Raw genomic sequence first — 27,217 nt, forward strand, 5'->3', positions numbered from 1 at the left:
GGTTTTCTACAATGGATCCTGGGGTAATGTGTGTTACAACCAGATGGACAGAGACACAGCGAGTCTGATCTGTCAAGAGCTGAACTGTGGAAGATCTGGTGTTTTGTCTGATTCTACATCAAGAGTGAAATCAGCTCCTAACTGGCTGGATAAAGTTACATGTCGACCACATGATTCCACTTTATGGCAGTGTCCATCTTTACCCTGGGGACAGAATAACTGTGGTGATGATGAAGTGGCCAAAATCATCTGCTCAGGTAAAACATATGATTTTTTTAATCAGTAAACAATACAAACATGATCCCTTATTATTAGTGCTTAAAAGAAGATGTGTGGAATACATTTAATAATAATTTAATTGATATTACAGAACTGGAGATCCATGAGTCTCCTCGAAGCTCTCTGACATGCTCTACATCTCCCCATCAGAGACAGTGTCCAGGTAAGTTAATTTAACAGAAACAACCATTAAAATTATGAATGTTAAATGCAACCCCTTGTTGAAAAAAACAGCATATGCTGGTTAGAAATGTTTTGAAGCATGGTAGCTGGTTTAAAGCTGCGGTAGGTAACTTTTGACGCTCTAGCGGTTAATAAACAGAAATGCTTGCGTCTCGCGGAAGAACATTGTAGCCGGAACTACTTCTCTCTGTTTATGTCTATGAAGAATCACAAAGGTACTGGGTTACTCCGCCGCGGTACCCCCGAAGCAATCTAAAATAGTCCGAATATAAACACTTAATATAGGTGCACCCTAGTGATTCAGGCCAAGCTTAAAACACGGTTTGGAAAATGGATTCATGGTGTACTCGCTTATTATATAATTTTTTTTACATTTTGAACACAAAGTTACAGACCGCAGCTCTGACTGGTTGTTTCTTACCGGGAGCGGATGAATTTCTGCAAATGGCAATAGGACCACTGGTAGGAGCCAGAGGAGTTAGATTTTTTCACAGATTATCTGTCTCATATTCTACTGTCAGGACATAATGACAGGTTTAACAAATATGTAAAAAATATATTTTTACAAAAGTTACCTACTGTAGCTTTAAGTTGGTCCTTAGTTTGGCATGAGCTGGTTAAAAGCTGTTTCACTAGTTCACGCTTACATATAATTAGCTGAGGTATGGTATGCGTATTTGGCGTGCTGTCCGGGGAAGGTCTCCGAGCTCGGGAATGGCCCGAACCTAGAGTACCCCCCCTTCCCCGTCTATTTATAAAGTGAACTTGAAGTGAGGAGATGGGGTGGAGGAGGGATGCTGATAAACCGTCAATGGATAGAGGTAAGTCAGCGATATTTATACTATGGAATTGATTACTTGATTATGGTCCACCTGTGTTGATTAGGCTAAGTATCTGACGCGCTCCTCCCGAATCTTATTAATAAATTACATTTCACAAATTCACGCTTACATATAATTAGCTGAGGTATGGTATGCGTATTTGGCGTGCTGTCCGGGGAAGGGCTCCGAGCTCGGGAATGGCCCGAACCTAGAGTGCCCCCCAAAAAGGCAAATGTACAAGAGGACAGCCGCCAGTTTAAAGAATGCCCCCCCAAAAAAGCAGAGTACTGGCGGGGGCTGATTTGGTTTCTGAGAAGTCATCTCGTTGGCAGGCTGGAAGGGTCTACGTACTCCAGAGGGAGCGACTTGGGCATTGGGAGAGTAGGCAGCTAGTGAACTACGTGGTTGTTGGCGCCCGGTCGGTAGGGCTTGAGCCGATGCTCAACTGGAGCTTTTTGGCGTTGGAACGGTGAGCCCTACCGGCCGATGAGGAGGAGCAGCGTGGTTGTGGTGCCTGACTGGGAGGACCCGAGTTGCCTCGACCGGAATAGGTCACGGTGTCGGCGTACGGGCCCTATTGGCTGATAGCCCCTGCTATTCAGTGGGTGAAGGGCCTAACGCTGACCGAGAGGGCCCATGAAGCCTCCGACAGGAGATTGAGACTCAAGATGACGGACGTCTGGGTCCTCTCGGTTTGGCAGATAAAAAGCTTTGGGCTGGCCGACAAGGAGGACTCTGGCGACATCTGAAGGGAGATCCCGACTCATGGCATCGGATGGATGAGACTCACTTGTGGCCGGCAAGCATAGGCCCGTCTGGGAGAACTCTTGCCAGACGTCTGAAGGGAGCACACGCATCAGACGGGTAAGCCTCGGCGGAGGGGGAGAGTTGGAAAGGAAAACCCGACTGGGAGGACTCTCGCGGCATCCGATGGGGCCTCAAACTCAGAACATCGAACGGGTAAGCCTCGCCAGGCAGGGTTAAAAGATGTGAGAGTAGCTGAGGGTAGCTGAGAGTTTTTTTTTGCTGATTTATTATTTATTTATTTTTTTGGGGGGGTTAATCTGGCTTTTTAATCGGGTAAGCTTCGCTGGTGGTCGGATGGAAAGTACAAGATTGCTTAAGCGGGAAAGCATCTGACAGGATTTTAATACTTGCGATGTTATACAAGTAAGCTTTGCTGATAGTTGAACGGAGAAGGCAAAGGTTGGCTCAACCTGGAGCACTCTTGCAGCGCCTGACAGGGAGTTCGATACTAAGGATGATTTGTTTGTCTACGAGGGTAGACGCTGTGAGGCTTACTTGAGTAATTGTGTAGTAAATCCAATGAGCTGCTTCCGATAATGGGTCCGAAAAATCTTGGTGCAGTCATAGTATTCGAAATTAAGCGTGCAAAAATAAATTGGATTTCCTGTGCCAGTGTACCCCAAATAGGTGCCATGTGTCGGCGATGTGGTCATTCTCAGCACGTGAGATCGATGGTACATATCAACGATGTAATCGTGCATGGGTGGAGTAAGAGAAAGATTCTTTATACTTGTCTGAGCTTACTATTTCCCATTTTGACCATGCAGGTGCACGTAAAGAGCCTATGGAATCACCAATAATCTAAAAATATACTTTTGGACGTACTGATAAACTGGCATTAAGTATAAAATACTATATTTAAATTCTGCTAGTTCATGTAGCCTGCACTACTGTCATCTCGCTTGTCCTGTGAATTTTTTTTTTTTTTTAATATACGATAGTAGATTCCATTTAAAGTCCAATGATTTAACCCTAAAATGGACGTAAACTAATGCCTTAAATATAAGGTATTCAAAAACCGGTAAGTGCATATATTTGGAGTGAGTTCGGTTGAAATGATGCCTTGGTCGTACGCGCCCCGGACCACATGCCTCATGATGGGACCGACGCGCCACCCCTGAAACCAGAATGAGATGCGTTCTAATGTAACTGTGGCATTAAACTCCGAGGTACAGGAAAGGCTCCTGCGGGAGCAGGCACTGCTGCGGCAGTGGGGAGATACGGGAAAGGCTCCTGCAGGAGCAGACGCTGCTGCGGCAGTGGGGAGATACGTGAAAGGCTCCTGCGGGAGGAGACACTGCTGCAGCGGTGAGGAGGTACAGGAAAGGCTCCTGCGGGAGCAGACACTGCGGCGGCAGTGGGGAGATACAGGAAAGGCTCCTGCAGGAGCAGACACTGCTGCGGCAGTGGGGAGATACGTGAAAGGCTCCTGCGGGAGCAGACACTGCTACGGCAGTGAGGAGGTACAGGAAAGGCTACTTGCTTCGGCTGCTGTAGATGTTGGCTGTGGGAAGAGTAAAAAAGTTTAGTAACATTTGATGGGGCAAGCTAAAAATGAATGGGTAGCCTACTGTGTTACCAGCTTAGCAATTGGTTGCCTGATTTGACAATTCCTCAAGCCATGTCCACCTTATTATGTTCCTGTTGGAAAAGCATCTTTCCTCTCATTTGGCCTCCGGGCTCTTTAGATGGTCTCCCGAGGGGATACGTTTGGAACGCTGTTTTCACGTTGTAGTATGGACTGTGGAAACAGAGGCTTTTGGAAACGATGAAGCATGTTTAGTCTTGTAAGACATTGTACCGAAAGACATGATTATGGCAGTAACGTTAACCCCTTACCAGTCACCCCCCATTTTTGGCATGGAGACAGAAATTATATACCCAAAATAAAGATGTTTCTGTTCATGATTCTTTCTGACTAGATCCATGATCAACATTTGTCCACGAGCTAACACTTCGAAGTTTACCGTTCAGGAATGGGAATAGTTTTCCTGACATGATTGAAAATTATCACTGAAATGATGTTTTACCGAAATATTGTATTTGGCATACTGTGTACAAAGGTTTTAGATCACATCACATAGAAGCACCGTGCTGTTATGCACGTTGTTGTATAAAATTATAATTAATGTATAAAAAATTCATAGCACATTTGTGCTCGCACACATTGAAGTTTCAAATTTCAATATTTTATTCAGAATACAACATAGATGACATATCAAATGTTTAAACTGAGAAGATGTATCATTTTAAGGGAACAATAAGTTGATTTGAAATTTCATGGCATCATCACATTTAAAAAAAGTTGAGACAGGGCCATGTTAACCACTGTGTAGCATCCCCTCTTCTGCAAACTTATGGGGACTGAGGAGACAAGTTGCTCAATTTTAGCAATAGGAAGGTTGTCCCATTCTTGTCTAATACAGGCTTCTAGTTGCTTGACTGTCTTAGGTCTTTGTTGCATCTTCCTCTTTATGATGTGCCAAATGTTTTCTATGGGTGAAAGATCTGGACTGCAGGCTGGGCATTTCAGTACCTGGATCCTTCTTCTTCGCAGCCATGATGTTGTAATTGATGCAGTATGTGGTCTGGCATTGTCATGTTGGAAATGCAAGGACTTCCCTGAAAGCGACGACATCTGGATGGGAGCATATGTTGTTCTAGAACTTGGATATACCTTTCAGCATTGATAGTGTCTTTCCAGATGTTTAAGCTGCCCATGCCACGCGCACTCATGCAACCCCATACCATTAGAGATGCAGGCTTCTGAACTGAGTGCTGATAACAACTTGGGGTGTCATTGTCCTCTTTAGTCCAGATCACATGGCATCCCTGTTTTCCAAAAAGAACTTCAAATTTTGATTCATCTAACCACAGAACAATTTTCCACTTTGCCACTGTCCATTTTAAATGAGCCTTGCCCCAGAGAAAACGCCTGCGCTTCTGGATCATGTTTAGAAATGGCTTCTTTTTTGACCTATAGAGTTTTAGCCGGCAACAGTGAATGGCACGGTGGATTGTGTTCACTGACAATGTTTTCTGGAAGTATTCCTGAGCCCATGTTGTGATCTCTATTACAGTTTTTCATGTATGTGGCGCACTGTCATCTAATGCTGCGTTCACATCAATTGTGAATAGAGCATCTGGCACAAATAATTTCAATGTTAAGTCAATTTAAAGATGTGTTTACGTGCATCTGTAGGTGCATCGCGGTGTGAATGGGGCATTTAGCGAGGCGTGGTAGACGTGAATGTTCGCGCATTGACATGTGAATGACGACTCTAGTCGCGCAAATGCATTCAAAATCTTCAAGCGGCAAACTAGACACGGTAGACATGAATTAGACGCTCTATTTGTGTTTGGTGTGAACGCAGCATAAGGGCCCAAAAATCACGGGCATCCAGTATGGTTTTCTGGCCTCAGACCTTACGTACAGAGATTTGTATGATTTTATGCACTGTAGATGATGATAACTCTTTGCAATTTTCTTTGAGAAACTCCTTTCTGATATTGCGCCATGTTTCACCACAGCATTGGGGGAATTAGTGATCCTCTGCCCATCTGCCACTCTGAGAGGCTCTTTTTATACCTAATCATGTTGTCAGTTGACATAATAAGCTGCAAATTGGTCTTCCAGCTGTTCCTTATATGAACATTTAACTTTTCTGGCCTTTTATTGTTACCTGCCCCAACTTTTTTGGAATGTGTATCCCTCATGAAATCCAAAATGGGCCAATATTTTGCATGACATTTCAAAATGTCTCACTTTCAACATTTTATATGTTATCTATATTCTATTGTGAATAAAATATAAGTTTATGAGATTTGAAAATGATAGAATTGCTTTTTTACTCACATTTTGTACAGTGTCCCAACTTTTTCGGAATCTGGTTTGTATATGCATAGTCTCAATATCCAAAATTTTGATAATTCGATGTCTGCATTAAATTTTTTATTTTTTTGTTGTGATGACTTACCAGAAAACTATGATGACATCATCATCATACAACAGTTCTCCAATGATAAAGCAGGTGTGGAATTCAGTTTGCACCCAGGTTTTTTTTTTTTTTTTTTTTTTTTTATTGTGCCAAATGAAGTGTGTAGTCCAGTGGTGTCCAAACTTGCTCCTGGATGGTCAGTGTCCTGCAGAGTTTAGCTCCATCTCGTCCCAACACCCCGTCTGGAAGTTTCTAGTGACTCTGAAGAACTTGATCAGCTGGTTCAGGTGTTTAATTGGGCTCAGAACTAAACTCTGCAGGACTGAGGCCCTCCAGGAGCAGGATTGGTCACCCCTGATATATGTCTGTTTGTTCATGTAATAAATTATAGCCACATTTATATCAGAGGGGGTTCAGGAGGAGTATGATGATGTGAAGAATGTCAGAGAATATATGAGTGACATGTTTGGTACGTTATTAACACCTTCATTTAGTCTTTATAATCACTTCATATGATCAATTTCTGGTTATGAAAGGTCATTTAAATTTACTGCTAGTATATTTTAGTGTTATAGTGTTTTTCTTTATCATGTATTTTGATGTATGTATTGATATATGAATAGTTCTCTTATTTTCCAATAACAGACTATGATGATGTGGAGGAAGATCCAGGAAGAGAGGCAGGAGCTGTTTAACTCAAACCACATCCACTGCCTCAAATCCTTTCAAAGCTTTGAAGGTTTTAGCAATCTTACCATATACGTTTCAGTTGCATCCAATCAGTGGGTGTTATGTTACATTCTGTACTGAAATACTGTTAAAAATTGCAGCTTTTGAAAGAAAAAAATACTTTGTTTTCATGACCTTTTGAAAAGGTGCTTGACTTTTTTCAGATGCTTTTACAAATCTTTTCTGTTGTGTAGCCTTAGAAATTTGAGAGAACAAAAACCTGTCATTTTCTGACATTCAGTTACTTTGTATAAACATAATTGTGTTGAGTTGAGATCGTTCATCATTCAGCTGCCACCCATCATTAATGGATTATCACATGTGCTGCAAATACTCCCAACACAACCAAATACAAAACATGCTGCAAATCCCCATTACCACAGTTGTATAAATGCCATGGTTAAACTATGGTATGTAGTAAATCCATAGTCAATTTGTGCATGGGTACCAAGGTTTAACTATAATAAGCATTTTTTGTTTTTATTTGCTTTTTATATAATGTATGAATTAATGAATTAATCTTAAAACAATGGATAATTTTTATAGGGGAAATTGTTAAATTAAGTTAGCTACATACAGTACTTGTTAGTCACTGTGCGATTCCCTTAAACCTTTCTGATGTCTGTCTATTTGCAGCATGTTTCTTTATTGTCTGTGTTGTGAGTATTTGCAGCACGTTTTTGTTCAAATTGATGAGGTTTCCTTAAGTTGAGATTATATATATATATATATATTTATTTATTTTTATTTATTTTTTTTACTGATTCATTGATTCTTTATTGAACCAGGATAAAATCTCATAAAAGAGTGTCCTGGCTGAAAGAGCAGAAACAAATAACAGAAATATACAAGTTTACCTAGAAAACACAAATCAAAGATCACAACAACAATTTACTGAACAGAAAAGCATGTTGTTCACTTTATGTACTGCAGTGATGCTTTCTGATTCTGTCAGAAACACATGACATGAATACTCGCTCACGACATCGCAAAAACCACTCCGCTGCCATATTGCTTTTCCCAGTATTCCCACATATTAGGAAATCGTGCAGTAAATTAGGAAATCAGTAAAGAAATGAGAAATCATCAACTAACAAGTCTGAATTTTTATATCTAAAGTCTCACTATACATTCTTAAAATGCAGATGTCCTAAGCCTGTAAATGTTTGTTTAATGTTAGCAATTTTCCCTGCTTATTAAAAAATGACACTCATATTCATTATAGTAGTGAATATTTGGACAAGACATCTCAACATATGTCTGTATGTATGTATGTATGTAACAATGAGAATTTCTGCATTGTGTGCATGGATCAGTTTGGAAATAAGTCAAAAGTGTGGCTTAAGTGTGTTTCTTGTCAGTTCTGGGCCCATGAAGCCTGCACCCCAGGGGCAGCCATCTACATTTGTCACAACTGTGAGCATGACTCAACCCTTATGAGATATAAACTATACACACACTCACAATGACACACAGCAATTTTTTATAGTGTTAAGTTTAAAGTCCCATAAGAAATACACTACATGCACACTGTTCAGTTCAGTTCAGTTCAGTTTATTTATATAGCACATTTAAAAACAACCATGGTTGACCAAAGTGCTTAACAATGTCTAGAAAAGAAAACTAGAGAGTCACATACAAATAAAACAAATACAGTAAAAACATACCAATGTCACAGCTCAGCTTGATATAAAAGCCAAGGAATACAAGTGTGTCTTAAGAAATGACTTAAAAATTCCAACAGTCTGAGCAGTTCTTATGTGTACAGGTAAACTATTCCACAAATTAGGTGCCACCACTGAAAAAGCCCGGCCACCTTTATTTTTTAACTTAGTTCTTGGAACACTGAGGAGCACCTGACTGGATGACCTCAATGCTTTAACGGGGGCATGGACATGTAAAAGCTCTGATAAATACGCAGGCGCCAACCCATTTAAGATCTTAAAAACAAACAATAAAATCTTGAAATCAATCCTGAAGCGGACAGGAAGCCAGTGTAGTGAAGCTAGGACAGGGCTAATGTGCTCATACTTTTTAGTCCCAGTCAAAAGCCGAGCTGCTGCATTTTGGACTAACTGTAAGCGTTGAAGAGATGACTTATCCAGACCAACATATAAAGAGTTACAGTAGTCTAGTCTAGATGTTATAAAAGCATGAATTACACTTTCAAACTCCTTACGTGGCAGGTAGGGCTTGACTTTAGCTAACAGTCTTAGTTGAAAGAAACTGGCTTTTACAACAGAACTAATCTGTTTTTCAAATTTAAAAGCACTGTCAAAAATCACACCGAGATTCTTGGTAAATGGACGAACAAATAACCCTAAATTACCAAGTGCATCTACACAAGCACTTAAATCCCCAGGACGACCAAACACAACAATCTCAGTCTTATTTTCATTAAGACAAAGAAAGTTCTGATCCAACCATATTTTTAAATCTTTCAGGCAATTCAGTAATGAAAGAAACGAAGCTTTGTTATTAGTATTGACAGGCAAATAAATCTGTACATCATCTGCATAACAGTGAAAAGTGATATTGTGCTTTCTAAAAATATACCCCAAGGGCAGCATATACAAAGAAAACAGCATAGGGCCCAATACTGACCCTTGAGGGACGCCACAAAAAAGAGGGTGGGCAGATGATGAAAATTCACCAAGGTGAACAGAAAAACTTCTGTCTGTCAAATATGACTGAAACCATTTAAGGGCTATGCCCTTAATACCGACACAGTGTTCAAGTCTAGATAAAAGAATAGAATGATTGACCGTATCAAAGGCCGCAGTAAAATCCAAAAGGACTAAAACAGCAGAGTTACCAGAGTCCACAGTTAAAAGAAGATCATTAGAAACTCTTAAAAGAGCAGTTTCTGTACTGTGACGGGGCTTAAAACCAGACTGGAAATTTTCATATATACTAAATTCATCAATAAATGACTGAAGTTGATTAAAAACAACTCTCTCCAAGACTTTCGATAAAAAGGGGAGTTTAGATATAGGTCTAAAATTTGACAAATTGTAAGGATCCAAGTTATTCTTTTTCAGTAGTGGTTGTACAATGGCATGTTTAAAAACAGATGGTACACACCCTGAGCTGAGAGATGTATTGACCAAAGATACAATGCTTTGCCCAACAGTGTCAAAGACATCTTTAACTAAACGTGCAGGAATACTGTCAAGGGGGCAGGTCGTAGGATGTAGCTGTTTAACTATGTCAAAAAGATAGGAGAATGTAACCGGCTCAAACTGCTGAAAGACAGCTGGGCAAAAAGAAAAACCGGGGGAGTTACTGATAACTGTAAAGGGTGGAAAACTGAGACCAGCAATTTTGTCCACAAAGTGTTTCAGAAAGTTTTCACATAACATTAAAGATGGCACAGTACAATCTGAATCACGTGGGTTAACGAGAGAATTAAATACATTAAAAAGAACCTGAGGCCGCTGGCTGTTACTGGCTACGAGGTCAGAAAAATATTTAGTTTTGGCCGCTTTAACTGCTCTCTGGTATTTACATAATGCGTTCTGCATAATTTCGAACGAGATTTTAAGTTTATCTCTTTTCCACTTTCTCTCAGCTACTCTGCAGGCACGTCTGAGAGAGCGGGTAGTGTCATTTAACCAGGGTTCTGAAAGAACTTTGGGACGTTTTTTCCTCAACGGAGCGAGCGAGTCTAAAATCTCAGTACAAGTAGAGTCAAATAAGGCCGTGAATTCTTCTACACTGAGATTACAGTCATCAAGATTGTACAACAGTGAATCCTTAAAAACATTAGAAAACTGTGAAGCAGTTAAAGGGTTAATTGCTCGCACACTGGGTTGCGCAGAAGCACAGGGTGAAATCTCAAAATTGGGAACAACCAGAGTAAATAAAACAGGCAGGTGGTCTGAAATACTTGTGTCACATATTTCACTGAGAGTAATACATAAACCATAGGACAACACAAGGTCCAAAGTATGTCCTTTTTCATGGGTCGGACCAGTGACTGACTGCGTTAGATTAAATGAATCAATTAGACTGAGAAAATCTTTAACCAGAGGTTTTGATTCGCAGCACACATGAATGTTAAAATCACCAATAATTAAAAAACGATCATATTTCAATGCAATCGCCGCCACAAATTCTGCAAAGTCACTGACACAGAGAAATTTGTTATTTTGTTAAGTTCCAACACATACACACACAGATACAGCAATTTGTTATAGGCTTGAATTTAAAGTTCCAGAATGTTTATTTTGGTTAAATTGTTCATTTTTGTTCTTCAATAAAGTTCTTGCATAATCTGGAAAGTGGATATTGTTTCACCAGACTCCCTCTAATTGTTACATCTATCCCCAACTAGTGTTACAACTCACTGCAGAAGTGATGGGATTTAATAGTGGAACTCTTGTATTTGACATTAACTCACATAATCTGTGTTTGTGTAAGTTACTGACCCTCAAACAAAAGTGTCACTATGATCCCCAGTCTCCCTAACAAATGTCAAAGTGTTCATTCTGAAATCTGAATAAATATGTATGCTTTGTAATGTATTCACTGTACTTATGTAATTATGTTGTTGTAATATTAATATTACATACTATATATATGTAGGATAATGGCAAATGTTTCAAAAATTATTTTGTTAACAGTATGCAATTTGAAGCACTTAATGATTTAAATGTTGCTTAAATTAATAATTACATACAAAACATTTTACTCCAATGGAAACTCTACAGTAGAGTTTGTGCAGTCTTGAAGAGTCTGAAATAGATGTTGCTCAATCAGGAAATAAAATGCAAATAATTTATTCAGAGAAATAATTCTGACTTTGTACATACTTTAAAGACCTGAAACTTTAGTGAAACTGGTACATGAAATTGAGGTCTTACTGGTTTTGAACGACATGAGGGTGAGTCATTAATGAAATAATTTACATTTTTCGGTGAACTAACCCTTTAATGTGCACTTATAATATATATCAAATTAAAGGCCACTTAAGTTTATCTAAAATGAGTACTCACTCTATGTTTCTTAACACTTAAAGTGCACTTATGTGCATTTAAGTTTATTTTAACTTAAATTTTTTCTGACTTTCATATTAACTGAAGTGTGCTGTCCAAAATTACATTTAGTGTTTTTAAAGTTTTTATGTATATATATTATATACTGTGTGCATTGTATACTGTGTATTTAAAGTTTTTATATATATATATATATATATATATATATATATATATATATATATATATATATATATATATATTTGTAACTATAATGCATCTGTAAACAAAAGAAATTTACGGTTTCTGTCCAGAAAGTTAAGATGCTCCCTAATGTGGAGACACAAGGACTAGACTCTTCACTCCTCTTCACAATAAGAAGTCTCCTGCTGCCATCTGCTGGATCAATCACACATTACAGTGTAATACACACATCTACAGATATATCTCTGGAACAGAAACCAATGTTTATTTAAAAATCTTGCCTTAATATTAAAAAATAAAAAATAAAAACTGTCCAATTCATTATATAACATTGTTAAAGTAAAAAAAAAAATATATGCTAATTGTGCTCATTAGAATATCAAAATATTGTTAATGTTCTGCACATCATCCCCAAAATAACTTTAAATGTTCAGTTTATTCAAATTGATTGACATTTATAGCAAATATCAACTTTCTTTCTGTGTGAAGTAAAGTTTTAGCAAGTGTGTGAAGTGAGCAGTGAGTGATCAGAGCTTGTGTCTGGGTTTGATGCTCAGATTTGTCACTGATTGTGTTTGATGATTTCCTCTGCTGTGTCTAATAAGGGAACAGTGAGTGTCATTGGCAGCTGTGAGTCTCTCTCTCTCTTTAGGGGGCTGACAGGAGCCAGTTTCTTCAGTGTGTTTGAGGAGCAGACGAGAAACTTGTGCTAACAGAGTCAAACACATGGTGTGATGAGCAGAAGAAGATGGAGGGATGTCTTAACCAACTTTTTTTTAGTTAATGATCTGTAAGAATGGGGCTTTATTAGTGCTGTTCATTGATTCAATTAACTTTTTTGACATTTGAGTATGAAGTGTTTTAAATCTACAATATATGGTGTAAAAACGTCTGAGTGCTGCCCTCTTCAGGTTGAACGGTGGCTACTGCAGTTGATTTTTCCTATTGGATGTTGCGGTGGCAAGTGAAGTAAGCGGTGGCAGGTGACGTAAACAATTTCCAGCTCACCACGCCCCTTGGTAAAACCATCTTGTTCCGTCAAAATCACTGTAGTGAGTCAGGAGTTGGAATTGCGAGTATTGAAAACGATCAGGATAGACTAATATAGCATCTATTTAGCAGTAAATTATATAGTTATTTAGATCTTCAAGTTAGCTAAATTTATCTGTATTTAGTACAGTGGTCAGGATGGAACGTAGGTGTGTTGCTGGTTGTGACAGCACTGCTGGACTATCGCAAGCCGTTTTAGCATTTAAAACGTTGTTTTGAATATCCATAAATATAATTTCGGATAGTTATGGCAAGCCGTTTTAGCATTTAAAACTTGGTTTTGACTATCCATAAATATAATTTTGGATAGTCACAATTGTAATTCCAGATATCTATATTGCGATTATGACTCGTCGTAATTGGAATTAAGATATCTACAATGTGATTATGACTAGTCATAATATGCATTGAAGATATCTACAATTTAATTTTGACTAGTCATAATATACATTCCAGATATCTGCAATGCTATTATGACCAGTCATAATCTTCCATTAACTTCCATTGAAAAATATTTTCAGATATCTTCAATTGAGTTTTGACTAGTCATAATTCCAATTCAAGATATCTTTAAATATGATTTGACTAGTCAAAATTCTAATTAGAGATATCTCAAATAACAATCTGACTAGTGATAATTCAATTAGATATATCTTCAATTGAGTTTTGACTAGTTGTAAACCCAATTCAAGATATCTTTAAATATGATTTGACTAGTCAAAATACAATTTAAGATATCGTTAATTTCAAATTTTAAAAGATATCCAAAATACATTTGTAGATATCTGCAATTCATTTATGACTAGTCAAATTACAGTTGTAGATATCTTGAATTGGAATTTTGACTAGGCAAATCATATTTAAAGATATCTTGAATTGGAATTATGACTAGTCAAAACCCAATTAAAGATATCTGCAATTTAATTATGGATATCCAAATCAGATTTTTGACTGGGAAGAACTATATTTGGAGATATCTGCATTTAGCTTCGTGACTAGGCGTAATAGCAATGTAGATATCTGGAATTAACAATTTGACTAGTCAAAATACGTTTATAGATATCTACAATGTGCATGCAAATACACATTTGTTGAGCCCCGCCTTAAACATTTTATTTAACCAATCCTAGCTTTGAAACTGTTGTCATTCACAGTTTTGTCTAAGAGTTATATAATAAAAGTCCCGCGTCTTTGGTTGATTTTAAACTGTTTTATACAGAAGTAATTCAAAAGTATGGAAATAAAAATGTAGCTGTAGCATGTGTAAAAGTGGTAGGTTATACAGAGAGGACTTAAATAGGCTTTTGTCCTGTTTTTTTATCGTAATGTTGAGACGCTGTGGATTAAATTTTGTTAGTCTTCATTTACAAACGAACACATGCATAAGCCTCATGAAAGCTCTTGCAACATTTGATATAATGTTAAAAGAATCAGTGTCTATTTACATTGCAAGCCTGCCTTGTCAGAGACTAATTACATTATCGCCCACCATGTGATTGGGATAGTTAACACTGATAAACGACGGCAATCAAATATCAGCTGCTGTGGATTAGTGGTTAAAATGCGTGCCTTTTGACGCGATCGACCTGAATTCGCGTCCGCCTTTTGTCAAACATTTTTTCTCCTTTTTCAAATCTCATATTGTATCGGAAAGGCATTTATTTTCTATAAAAATTAAGGAAATAAATAAAAAGTTGAAACTAATTATTGGGTAGGGTTAGGGTAGGTTTAGGGAGGGCTTTATTGTCCAAGTAAGGTGGCATCCATTTAAAATTTGAATTAAAATTCAAATTAAAAAGTTATTATTGCGTACTGTTTTATAATGTACTACAAAATTGCCACTATTTCAAATAAGTAGTCTACATAGCATCAAATCTAGCTGTTTTAACACAGTGTAAATATAATCAATTGCTATTTGCACTTAGTGTAAATAGCATTTATTGCTAAGAAAATATGCTATTTACACCTAATGCAAATAGCCCCTGCCTAAAAGAATACATTGGTGCTCATCACTGAACACAGCAGAATGTAATCATCATGGAAATCTCCCTTTAATACAATACTCCTTTTATACAAGAATACTATTTATGGAAGCTCGTTTCCGCCACTAAATAAATAAATTAAAAAATAAATTAATAAAGAAATAGCAACTTTTTATCTCACAGTTATTAAATCTCGCAATTCTGGGATAAATTCTGAATGAATGGTAAGATAAAAGCTGCAAATTAGGCCTTTCTTCATTTTTTTTAAAGGTACCGGCCTACCTTTCTTTAATAAAAAATAAACATTGTTTTTCATTGTCTAAATATATAATAAATAAATTCAGACGAGCAGTTTGTGATTTTTTGCCTTTATTGAACATTACACTGCATTTGGTCTATTTTGCAAAATGATTCAATTAAAACACAGCGCTATACATACATGCACGCGGGAGACCTTTTACCACACAAGGCTACATCCAGATTTATTTAATAATCCTTGAAGCACCTCATCCAGTAGTTTTTTTCTCCGTAACAACAAAAACAGACTTTTATTATGTTGTTAGCGGTTAGCAGAGTAGGCGGGGAGGTGCTGAGTAAATTTATTCTGACGTCACACAACAGGATTTCGACTATCATTTCAAATATCTTAAACTATAATTGTGACTAGTCGAAATTGAATTAGAGATATTGTCTATTGAAGATATATATAAAGTAATTACAGATATCTTAAATGTAGTTTTGACTAGTCATAAATATTTAGAGATATCTCTAATCCGATTTCTTACTAGTGCAATTATAATTGCAGATATCTCTAATTGTCATTGTGACTAGTCGAATTATAATTATGACTATCCGAATTACAAATTGTGACTATCCAAAATTATATTTATGGATGGTCAAAACTAAGTTTTAAATGCTAAAACGGCTTGCCATAACTTGCGTCATTACAGCCACTCTCCATTTTAGCGACTCTGACAGCAGCTGTCAATCAATCCGTCACTGCGGGTCTCAGGGTGGTGGTGGGGGGGTGTTTTGCCCTTTTGGATTTGTTTGCTTTTTGTGACCTCTTCCTTTTTCCTTGTAATGGAGCCAGCAAGAAAGAGGAAATCCTCCCGTCTGGGAGTTTTTTTAAATGGTTGGTCACAATAAGGTATGTGTACTATTATTGTTTTACTGTCTTGATCTAATAATAATACTCACTATAAGTCTGTATTATATTTCATGTCTATTCATTTATGTTTCTAGGTGAAATGCTTGCTGAGCCTAAAGGAGCTGACATACAACAATAACACCCTCCTCCATGCTTAGGCATTATCGCACGAGCATGCACAGACTACTAACAATCTTTATCAGTCAAATTAATATTTATCCAAAGTGAATCTCTCAAGATCTGAGGATCCACTAGTATATTGGGCTCAACATAAACATCTGTATCCTCATTTATACCAGCTGGCACTGACATTTTTATGTTCCTCCGCATCCTCTGTTCCATGCGAAAGGATCTTTTCCAAGGCTGGAGAGGTTCTGTCCAAAAGGAGGAATCGTCTAAGCCCCAACACACTTGAACAAATTCTGTTCCTCAATAAAAAGAATGTGAGATCCTTTCTTCACCCACCCCAAACAGCAGTGTTGCAGTTTGTTCCTCTAAATCCATAGTCCCATAAGCACAACACTGCACTAAAGCTAGGAACAGTTTAATGCACAAAACACACCAGAAAAAATTCTTAACCTTTCCCACACCACACTTTTCTGTTGCAATTTGCGTTATTACACTCCCTCCTCCACCATAAGAACTATGGCATTGAGTAATTTGGCTTTTCATACTTTAGATACAATATGAACAGCAAAACTCTTAAAAGACATCTACAGGTTCTCCACAGTCCAGCTCTCTACACACCACTGAAGCATCAGCCAAATCCCAGGCAACATCACATACTGTTCTCCACTGACCTCTGTGAAGAACCTCAACTCTACCAGCACAGCGACTGTGACCACCGACCAACCTCACATTCACAGGGTCTAATTTCTGGTGTGTTTTGTGCATTAAACTGTTATTTTGTCAGATGTTCACTAAATTTCCCTCATAGTCTATTTAACCTTATACAAAGGTAAGCTTTTATTTACTCAAATGTCATTTTATCTAATTTTACAATTTTACAGAGTTGAGTATATGATCTATATATATATATATATATATATATATATATGTGCGTGTGTGTGTGTGTGTGTGAGATATATGAATTTTCAGTTCTTTATCAGTGCTTTTATGTCATCTCTGCAGGTGTTTGGCTTTGATGCTGTAAATAAACTGGAGAGTTTCCTGTCTCCAGTAAATAAAAAACATGTGTGAGTCTGTGAGTGTGAGTGTTTCCCCTCACTGAGGTCTTGATGTGTGGGGAGGAGGAGTTCATCAGCTTTGATGGTTTTGATGTATATATTTATATATGGAGAAAATGAGAAAAGCGTCCTCTGATTTGTCACTGAAGTTGTTTGATGATTTCCTATGTTGTGTCTAATAAGGTAATAGCGAGTGTGATTGGAGGGTGTTGAGCCTCTTTCTCTCTCATTAAGAGGATGCCTGTACTTCTGTATCATCAGAGCGGAGAAGCTTGTTCTGGGTGTTGAGTTAATCATGCTGAGGATGATGGGAAGATGCCTGATGTTCATTTTACTGTCTGCAGTTGTAATACTCATCACAGCTGGTAAGTACACAAATTAAAAACAAAAACAGCAACAGAGAGAGGGATGAAGAAATGTTACTTTCTGGAATTGGTCAGAATATTGTGGGATTATAAATTTTTTATTTGCTTCAAGATGTTTTTTTTACAACGTAGCATTTTAGATTACAATATTTTTTATTTATTTATTCACAATATGCCTCTCTTTCTCTCGCTCTCATTTTTTTTATATTAGACCGTGTGAATGTGAGGTTGGTTGGTGGTCACAGTCGCTGTGCTGGTCGAGTGGAGGTTCTTCACAGAGGTCAGTGGGGAACAGTGTGTGATTATGCCTGGGATTTGGCTGATGCTGCAGTGGTGTGTAGAGAGCTGGACTGTGGAGAACCTGTAGATGCTTTGGGTAAAGCACACTTTGGACAAGGATCAGGACCAATCTGGATGCGTCTTGTCAGATGTGTTGGTTCAGAATCCGAACTGAAGGACTGTGGATCAGAAGGATGGGACCGAAGTTACTGTGATCATGCTAAAGATGCTGGAGTCATCTGCTCAGGTAACATTTGTACACTTGTGGCTAAATCCGAGTTTTGCTGTTCATATTGTATCTAAAGTATGAAAAGCCAAATTACTCAATGCCATAGTTTGCAACATTTTAGACTGATGCACAGCAATATGCACAGAGATAAGAAACATACTTTATGGTAAAAAAACAAACAAAACCCTTCCAGTACCCAGAAGGCAAACTCTGTCGTAAATTTTAAATGTATGATACACAGTGTATTTTGAACACTAATTAATGTTAATTTGTTTTATATATAAAAAAAAAAAATCTTTAAAACATACTTTATTCCAGTGTAAACACATTTATGGCACATTTGTGCATCATTAACAGTTACGCACATATACAAGGTATATGCTGGTTGAGATGTAGCTTCTGTATTGCCTTGAGAAATAGTTACATTTTTACAAAGCAATCTTCAAATTGTAACACTCCTGGTTAAATGTGCCCGTGTAATGTTTAATACAACTACAGTTGAGGTCAAAAGTTTGCATTCCCCTTTGTTAAATGTTAATTATTTTACCAAAATATGAGGAATCATACAAGATGCATTTTATTGTTTTTTTAGTAGTGACTTGAATAAGATATTTCACATAAAATTTGTTTACATATAGTCCACAAAAGAAAAAAATAGTTGAATTTATAAAAATGGCCCCGTTCAAAAGTTTACATCCACTTGATTCTTAATACTTTGTTGTTACCTAAATGATTGTGCGTTTTTTTATTTTTTTACTGATAGTTGTTCATGAGTTTCTTGTTTTTCCTGAACAGTTAATCTGCCTGCCATTCTTAAAGGCCATGTTGCAGGTTAAGTCTTAAAGACCAGTTTTTTATGTTTTTGGTATTAACGTTTTTTTTTTTTTACAAACTCAGTGATGACCAGTGTTGGGTAAGTTACTCAAAAAAAGTAATCCACTACAAATTACTAATTACTGCTCTAAAATTGTAATTTGATTACATTACTAATTACTGCATGTAAAAAAAAGTAATAAGATTACTAATTACTTTACTTTCAAGTTACTTTGAAAACCTATTAAACCTACAAGGAAAAAAACTACAAACAAAGTGAAACTCAGTTCTTTCCGTAATTTAATATTGACTGAAAAATATTACAGAAATATGAAAACAGCAACTTGAATTAAAGATCCAATGCATTTCTATAACTTAACACTCTTAACATAAACTTGCATAACAATGAAAACTGTAGTCTTTTTAAATGTATCTACAGTATGTCTTAACTACATATGGGCTGTCATTCCAAGGAAGCTTCTATTATTACAAGTCCAGATGTCTGCGGTTGTGGAGACATATTCCAAACGCTCAAATGTTTTTTTTTATGTTCATACTCCATGTCCGCATAGGGCTGTCACTTTTCGTTAGAAAATCAATTGCACAATCGATCGGACCAACCAAAAAAAGTTTTGAAAATGAAAATAGGGAATCGATTTTGACCAAACTATTAATTTTAAAATAATTAAACAATTAAAAAAATATTGATGTAAAAAAACTCGTGTTGGGGCTTAATTTATATCAACTTACACTGGCTCGGGCTTTGTTTGATTAAATCCTTGTTGGATTAAATCCTGCTGTGGATACGCTTCAGGATTATACACAACGAAACGCAGCGAGTTTTGTCGCATGCGTTTTCCTTCTTGTTCGCCAAGGTATTATCCAGATATGGCTGGACAGAGTGGATCAGCTGCTGCTGGTGGCTCCGCGGTGGCACACGCAGCCGTGGTTTGCGGACCTGATCAGTCTGCTAGCGGGCTCTCCATGGAGATTCCCCTCAGACAGGATTTATTATCACAAGCACAGGGACTGATCTGGCACCCGAGGCCAGATCTATGGAAACTGTGGGCGTGGCCTCTGAGCGGAGTGAGTTAATAGCTATGTCCCGGTCTTTCTGTTGAAACCACTGAGACTATACTGAGTTCTAGAGCAGCTTCTACGAGACGCTTATATGCTTTGAAGTGGAGACTGTTTACAGCCTGGTGTGAAAATCGTAATGTGGATCCAGTTTACTGCCCAGTGGCTTCAGTAATGGATTTCCTTTCAGGACCGTTTTTCTGATGGAATGACACCAGACACTCTTCAGGTTTACATGGCAGCCATTTCAGCTTACCACAAATATATAGACAGTGCCTCAGTGGGCCGTCATCCACTGGTTTCTTGTTTCATACAGGCAGCGCTACGGCTGAGGCCTTTCCGCCCTGTGCAATTTCCTTCATGGGATTTATCCATTGTGTTGCAGGGTTATCAGGGCATCCGTTTGAGCCCTTGGAAACTGTATCGGATAAAATCCTGACTCTGAAGACACTTCTTCTTATGGTTTTATCCTCCCTCAAGAGAGTTGGGGATTTTCAGGCTATCTCTGTCTCACCCTCGTGCATGGAATTTGCACCGGGCTCTGTGAAGGTGCTGTTGCGACCGAGGCCTAATTTTGTTCCTAAGGTCGTATCTAATCCCTTTCGCTTTCAGCGAGTTGTGCTGGAGGCTTTACCCCCCTGCTGAGACGGGGTCAGGAGATCTAAGTCTTTGCCCTGTAGAGCTTTAAAGACTTATGTGGATAGTACAGCCCCATGGCATGAGTCTGACCAGCTGTTTGTCTGTTTTGGACATAAGAATAAAGGCCATGCGGTTACAAAACAGCGCATGTCCCATTGGCTGGTGGAGGCAATATATTTAGCCTATGAGGCGTGCGGACTCGCTTCGCCTTTAGGAGTTAAAGCTCATTCCACAAGAGCTGTGGCCTCTTCTCAAGCTTTCTCAGTGGATCTTCTTTGGATGATATCTGTGCTGGGGCAGGTTGGTCCTTACCGAGCACTTTTATCAAGTCTTACAGTCTGAATGTGAGGATGGCTCCTGGCCCCCTGGGTTCTCTCCGCTTGAGCAGATGCTTCCTTGGATCCCAGCTATCAGGTACAGTGTGTCAGGGGTTATGGTATGGGCTAGTTGCATATCTCCGCCATCTTGGATTATTCGGTTTTACGAGTGTGTGCGTAGATATTTCCGGTTGTGCTAAACGTCAGTGCAAAGAACCGGAGAAGTCAAAATATTACCTTCTGTATGTTTACAGGATTTATAATATCACTTCAAATCCAAATAAGATATACACTGCTATTATTAATATACTATAAATGTTACCTGAGCCAGTGGATTTGAAACTTGCATATGTTTGGGTCCGGTGAATGAATTAAATACACTAATGTTCCCTACTGTTCACGAAATGAAAGTTGAACTCATGGTGTGTATACACAGCTACATAATGTATTTTTATCTTACCAAATATGTGAATGTACAAATTACTTATTTCTCGAAAATGTTTGCATTATTGTTATTATTATTTTTTCTATTATTTTATAATATTTACCTCGTGAGACGTGGGCTGCGATTTATCTTCAATAGTACACGCGCATCAGTCTTCTTTCATCGTTATTTTCACAACAAGGAAAGGAAACTACAAACAAAGTGAAACTCAGTTCTTTCCGTAATTTAATATTGACTGAAAAATATTACAGAAATATGAAAACAGCAACTTGAATTAAAGATCCAATGCATTTCTATAACTTAACACTCTTAACATAAACTTGCATAACAATGAAAACTGTAGTCTTTTTAAATGTATCTACAGTATGTCTTAACTACATATGGGCTGTCATTCCAAGGAAGCTTCTATTATTACAAGTCCAGATGTCTGCGGTTGTGGAGACATATTCCAAACGCTCAAATGTTTTTTTATGTTCATACTCCATGTCCGCATAGGGCTGTCACTTTTCGTTAGAAAATCAATTGTACAATCGATCGGACCAACCAAAAAAAGTTTCGAAAATGAAAATAGGGAATCGATTTTGACCAAACTATTAATTTTAAAATAAATAAACATTTAAAAAAATATTGATGTAAAAAAACTCGTGTTGGGGCTTAATTTATATCAATTTACGCTGGCTCGGGCTTTGTTTGATTAAATCCTTGTTGGATTAAATCCTGCTGTGGATACGCTTCAGGATTATACACAACGAAACGCAGCGAGTTTTGTCGCATGCGTTTTCCTTCTTGTTCGCCAAGGTATTAGGTGCAAGGTGCACCGCATCAGTCTTCTTTCATCGTTATTTTCACAACATATTTTATTATTTTACACAGTAAAAAATACGTGACTATTTTTAATATCTGTTTAATCTGATAATTAATGCAAAAGAATAACAATATGGCTGCTCATAGACAGATAATGATTTATGCTGCAGATCTTTCACAAAACAAATAAACACAAACACACATGAATGCAAACAGCGATCTTTTATTTAAAGGTCCCGTTTTACGTGCTTTTTTGAAGCTTTGATTGTGTTTACAATAAACAATATAACGTGTTCATGTTTCGCTTGTAAAAAAAACACAGTATTTTTCACACAATTCACCTATCTGTTTACTGCTGTTTTCACTGTCACAAAAACGGGCTGATGTCTTCCTTGTTCTATGAAGCCTCTCCTTCAGAAATACATAACGGGTTCTGATTGGGCCAGCGGTGCCTGTGTTGTGATTCGACAGCAGCTGAGAGCAGGCTGCCCTCCTGGTAAAGTGATTGGGCTAGAACGAACGTGCTGGAGATGTATTTATAGTCACAGGCGGAGCGTTTTTACTGACGAGATGCGCATGAAAACCGCATTCGTTTTTTTGCACAGCCCTAACATCTAGTTAACAAAGCTAAACAGCGTTGCTCTTTGTGTAATAAGTTACAGAAACTGTTAAACGCACCAACTTAAATAATAAAATACACTTACCGGTTGTGGTCCATAAACAACGCCTTCTCCAGACAAGAGGGAACTGCTGCATCTTTCAAGAATAATTTTTGTGCAAATCCAGCATTAAACTGATTGAGATTGAAAAAGTTGTCCTCAGCAAGCTGAGCAAAATGAGCTGCACATAGTTTTACATGTGCATTATAATTTTCGGGAACCGAGTTAAACATAAATTGTAACCATTAATCTCAAAGTACACCTGGGAAGCCCAAACAAAGATGATTGGACTCAGAGATGAAAAAAAAAACAGCGTTTCAACAACATGGCGACAAACACAAACAGCTCTTCCTTCTTTTCCGTCGGAGCGCAACAACAGTGGCGGTTCTACATTGAAATACACCCTGGGCGAGACCCCTTTCGAGCCCCCCCACACACACAAAAAAAAAATAGCAAACAAAGTTCTGCACAAACAGCAATATTTTATTATAACAACTGTTTTCATATGATGTGAGATCATTGCATGCATGTTTCCAATTTGCCATTCCTGCACTTGTTAAATTGATGTTCCTCTTGGAAAACAATTTGCAGCAGAAGCAAAAGAGGCTGTTGTTCTTAATTGAATAAATCAGCCAACTTCTTGCCATCTTTTCACCACTTACTAATGTCTTATTAAAATATTAGTGGTGGCAACTTCTCCCATTACTCTCATTCCTACGGAAAACAAAGCCAGGTGGCACTTTACTTGGTCCTCTGTGAACCGGCTCAGTCCGAATCCTGTCAGTCAGATGTGAGGGCCAGTGGGGCTCAGTGGGGGTTCAGCTCCAGGCATTTCTATCAGACAGCATATTGGCACATTACTCAAAACACATAGCAGTGAAAAAACACAGTCCTACTCATAAATTATCAGAAATATTAAAATTACATTAAATTGCAGTTGTCTTGTAGCCCACACACACACACATACACACACACACGATATGCACACCTGAAAGCTCATGCTGGGTAGAAGTAGAGGCAAAGAGGTCTTCATCCTCAATATCAGATATTTGTGGAGACATATGGGTAGCGGAGGAGGTGGTTGGCTCATCCTGACCAGTGGCAGAGGATGCTCCGAAATATTTTAGAAGTGCCCCTGAAATTGCAATTTAACTGCATTTGAAATCAAAAGACCATAGGACAATGTTTTATAAAGCTAAAAAAAACTAGGGTCAAATTGACTCAAAACATAATAGAAGGGTTACATAAACATGCTCTTACACACTAAATGTCTGTCATTACACGCTATATCCTCCTAGACCCGGAAAAAAAAACATTTATTTATTTCATTTTTCCCCCATGTCATCACATTGTTTAGAGCATAGAAACAAATAGTAAAAAAAATACATTGAAAATTTATATTTTATTCACGTTATGCTATGGTCACTGGGACTCAGTTGTTTAAAAAAATAAAATGACTTTAAATTATATGTATAGGCAAAAACAAAAACTTTTTGGGTTTCAGGATATTTTTCAACCAAAATTTGAATACCAATCTAACTTTCATGGAGGTGCCATTAGGTTACTGCCTCAAATTATACGCATGACACACTTTTAGTTATGACTTGTAAAACTATACTTAGGAAACTATACTTAGCATACTGTGTAGCAAATAAAATGCCATTGGTTATTTACAGGGCCTAATGTTAAACCAACTGATGGAAATGATAACTGAACTTTTAACAGTTTTATTGCAAAGCACAATATTATAAATTAGATCTCGTGATTGAGTTGAAACCAAATTATTGTTGTATAAGCATAGCAAGAGTTAACAAAGAGTTATACCCACCACCAATTAACATTAGCCCTTCATTCATGAAATGGATACTGTAATCATACAGAGACAATAGTTGCATACCTTTATCTTTTGCTCGTTTCTCCTCTTCTAATTTTCTTTTTTTTTCGAAATTGGGCACCTGGCTTTGACCTTTTCTTCTCCATCTCTGTTTATTTGACACTCGACAATCAACAGATTTCCCATCCCCCCAACTGTCACTCAGGACCAGAAGTCAAGACTAAACCAATTCACCTTGATGACCGCATAATCGTCTTGTATTACCTAGTTTCATTTGCAGGAAATATAGGCCTTTATTATAACATTATGAATGAAATGTGCGTTATTTGGAAGAAAGTCGAGGTGTGTGACTGACTTTAGCCTATTATTAATTATATTACTAGTGTGGATCCCCCGTCCACCCCCGCCCTGTCCGTTCCATTGGAGAGAGACCCAGAGGTGAAATGTCGCACGCGCCTCTCGCCCCACTCCCTTACACTTCTCTCACAACACAGAGCTTCAGTGGATATTTTCAGCAAGCAGGGGCGCCGGCAGCTGCAGGGAGCGCCAATTTGCCAATTCCACACACAGTGAAATGATATAAATGACGAAAAACCGTTTCACGACACAGAGGATTTTTTGTTTATCTGCTCATGCTGCCGCCCCCAATGTGTCACGAAAAAATGACGCCCCGGGCGGCTGCCCGGTTCGCCCGTGCCTAAAACCGCTACTGCGTATATGGACAAGTTAAATCAGAAGTCTAAAATTCGCCTGCAGAGAATAAGGATGTCACAACATTTTTGAACTGATTTTTTAGTTTTTGATTTGCGTAGAATGCAAATTTTGTAGAACTTGAGAAATAGATAAAGATAAATAAAATACAGGAATTGGAAAAAATAAAATACAGAAAATACAAAGAGTGCTTCAACAAATAAAATGATTTCTTTAAACACCGTTTTTTCTTAGGGTTTCAAGGACTTTAAATACTCTAAAGGACTCGCTTTCTAAACAAAATAAATAATAAAAATAAAATTAAAATAAAAATAAAAAATAAATATATATTCTGCTATTTATGCTACTTGTTTTTAACCTGGGTTACACACCTCCCAGCAGTTTATGCACGCACTAAGCAGAAATTACATAAGCCCATATATCTTTACAGACAGCCAAGTATAAAACACAAATGCAGTTAGAAGCCACAAACAATCATCAACAATTCACCTGCTTAGTATATGCCTTATGAAAGCCAGGGCTGGCTGGCTTCAACAAGTGAATTGAACAAATGAGTTACCCTCAGAAGAGTTTCAGGCGACGAGTGCTGCTACTGAACCGTCTAAGTACTGTGTCCTTCCATTCGCTTGTGCATTTGCTAGCATTCGCAAAAGAAGTGCCAGCTCGGTACTGGACCGTGGTACTGGTGGTCGTGGCCGGAGTATCCAAGTCTGCTGATTGACGAGGGTGCGGAGGTCTAATCCATTTTCGTAAATCCATTTTTTTAATTAGCTGCTAACAACTGTCTATAATATAGACCGACAAACTGTTCTTAAACTTGAAATGGATTTTGCGCGCGCGCTGCAAATCAAATGTAACAAGTTTACTCGGCAAGATGGCGACCAATAAGCATGCACCATGAAGAAAGCCTAGTAACGTGCCATGAACAAACTAAATGATGCATTTTCCCATTCTTTTTATTTTATTTAATTTAAGTTAAAGTTTGAACATTTAATATTAAAATAATAACTAAAAGGGATATTTTTTTTTTGGCCACGCCATGGCCTGAAGGAGGGGCATCAATAACTGCTAGGGGGGGCACGGCCCTCGAATGCCCCACCATAGCGCCAGCGCTGAAGATCACAAGGAAACTAGAAAGAAATGTAATTCAAGCACACTGTAAAACCCGACAAAAAAATTGTTGAAACAGATTAAATCGAAAATTTTAAATCAAATTAACTTAATTTTTTTCAGTTCAATGAAATATATATTTTTAAGTGTCCGTTACCATATACTGTTATTGTTTTTACTGTAACAAATTGAAATTATAAAATAAAGATGAATGAAGTGTAACACGTATTACAAATATTATAAGTATAATACAAAGCTTATCTTTAGTGTTTTGTTACGTACACAAATAAAGCTGAAGTTTGTGCACTGCAATGTAAACAGATACAGAATCTCTCAGTCACACCAATGTGCAAGTATCCTATGCGAACATTCAGTCCTTCAACAAGCATTTAACATTACAACTTCTATAATATAAAACAATTCTGTAAGAGGTTTAATATACAAAACAGCATGGCAGTGTGCAATTGTCTGCTGCAAGGAAGCCATCATTTAACTTGCAGTTAACCCTATGTGCAAATTCCTATTGCCACCACACCATTCCAAAATTTCAAAATTACCTTAGTGTATTATATTTGTAAATATGTCCTATGGTGTGACATTGCAAAGACATAAAAAATAACAATTAAACA

General features: G+C 37.7%; 1 protein-coding gene and 1 long non-coding RNA gene across 2 annotated transcripts in view; one reads left to right on the plus strand and one right to left on the minus strand.

Moving 5' to 3' along the window:
* The window catches only part of LOC127956567 (uncharacterized), a 355,838-nt gene that overhangs the window by 174,948 nt on the left and 153,673 nt on the right, over positions 1–27,217 (plus strand). The window contains exon 12 of the mRNA XM_052554600.1: positions 17,883–18,197. Coding sequence (XP_052410560.1) covers positions 17,883–18,197 — 315 coding nt within the window. The remainder of the gene's footprint in view (positions 1–17,882; positions 18,198–27,217) is intronic.
* Positions 23,396–24,101, minus strand: LOC127956378 (uncharacterized). Its single transcript, XR_008153547.1, has 2 exons — positions 23,922–24,101; positions 23,396–23,767 (listed from the first exon to the last, which is right to left on the minus strand). It is a non-coding gene; the product is annotated as an uncharacterized LOC127956378 (long non-coding RNA).

This window comes from Carassius gibelio, chromosome B4 (assembly GCF_023724105.1).
Source record: "Carassius gibelio isolate Cgi1373 ecotype wild population from Czech Republic chromosome B4, carGib1.2-hapl.c, whole genome shotgun sequence".
NCBI classification, from domain to species: domain Eukaryota; kingdom Metazoa; phylum Chordata; class Actinopteri; order Cypriniformes; family Cyprinidae; genus Carassius; species Carassius gibelio.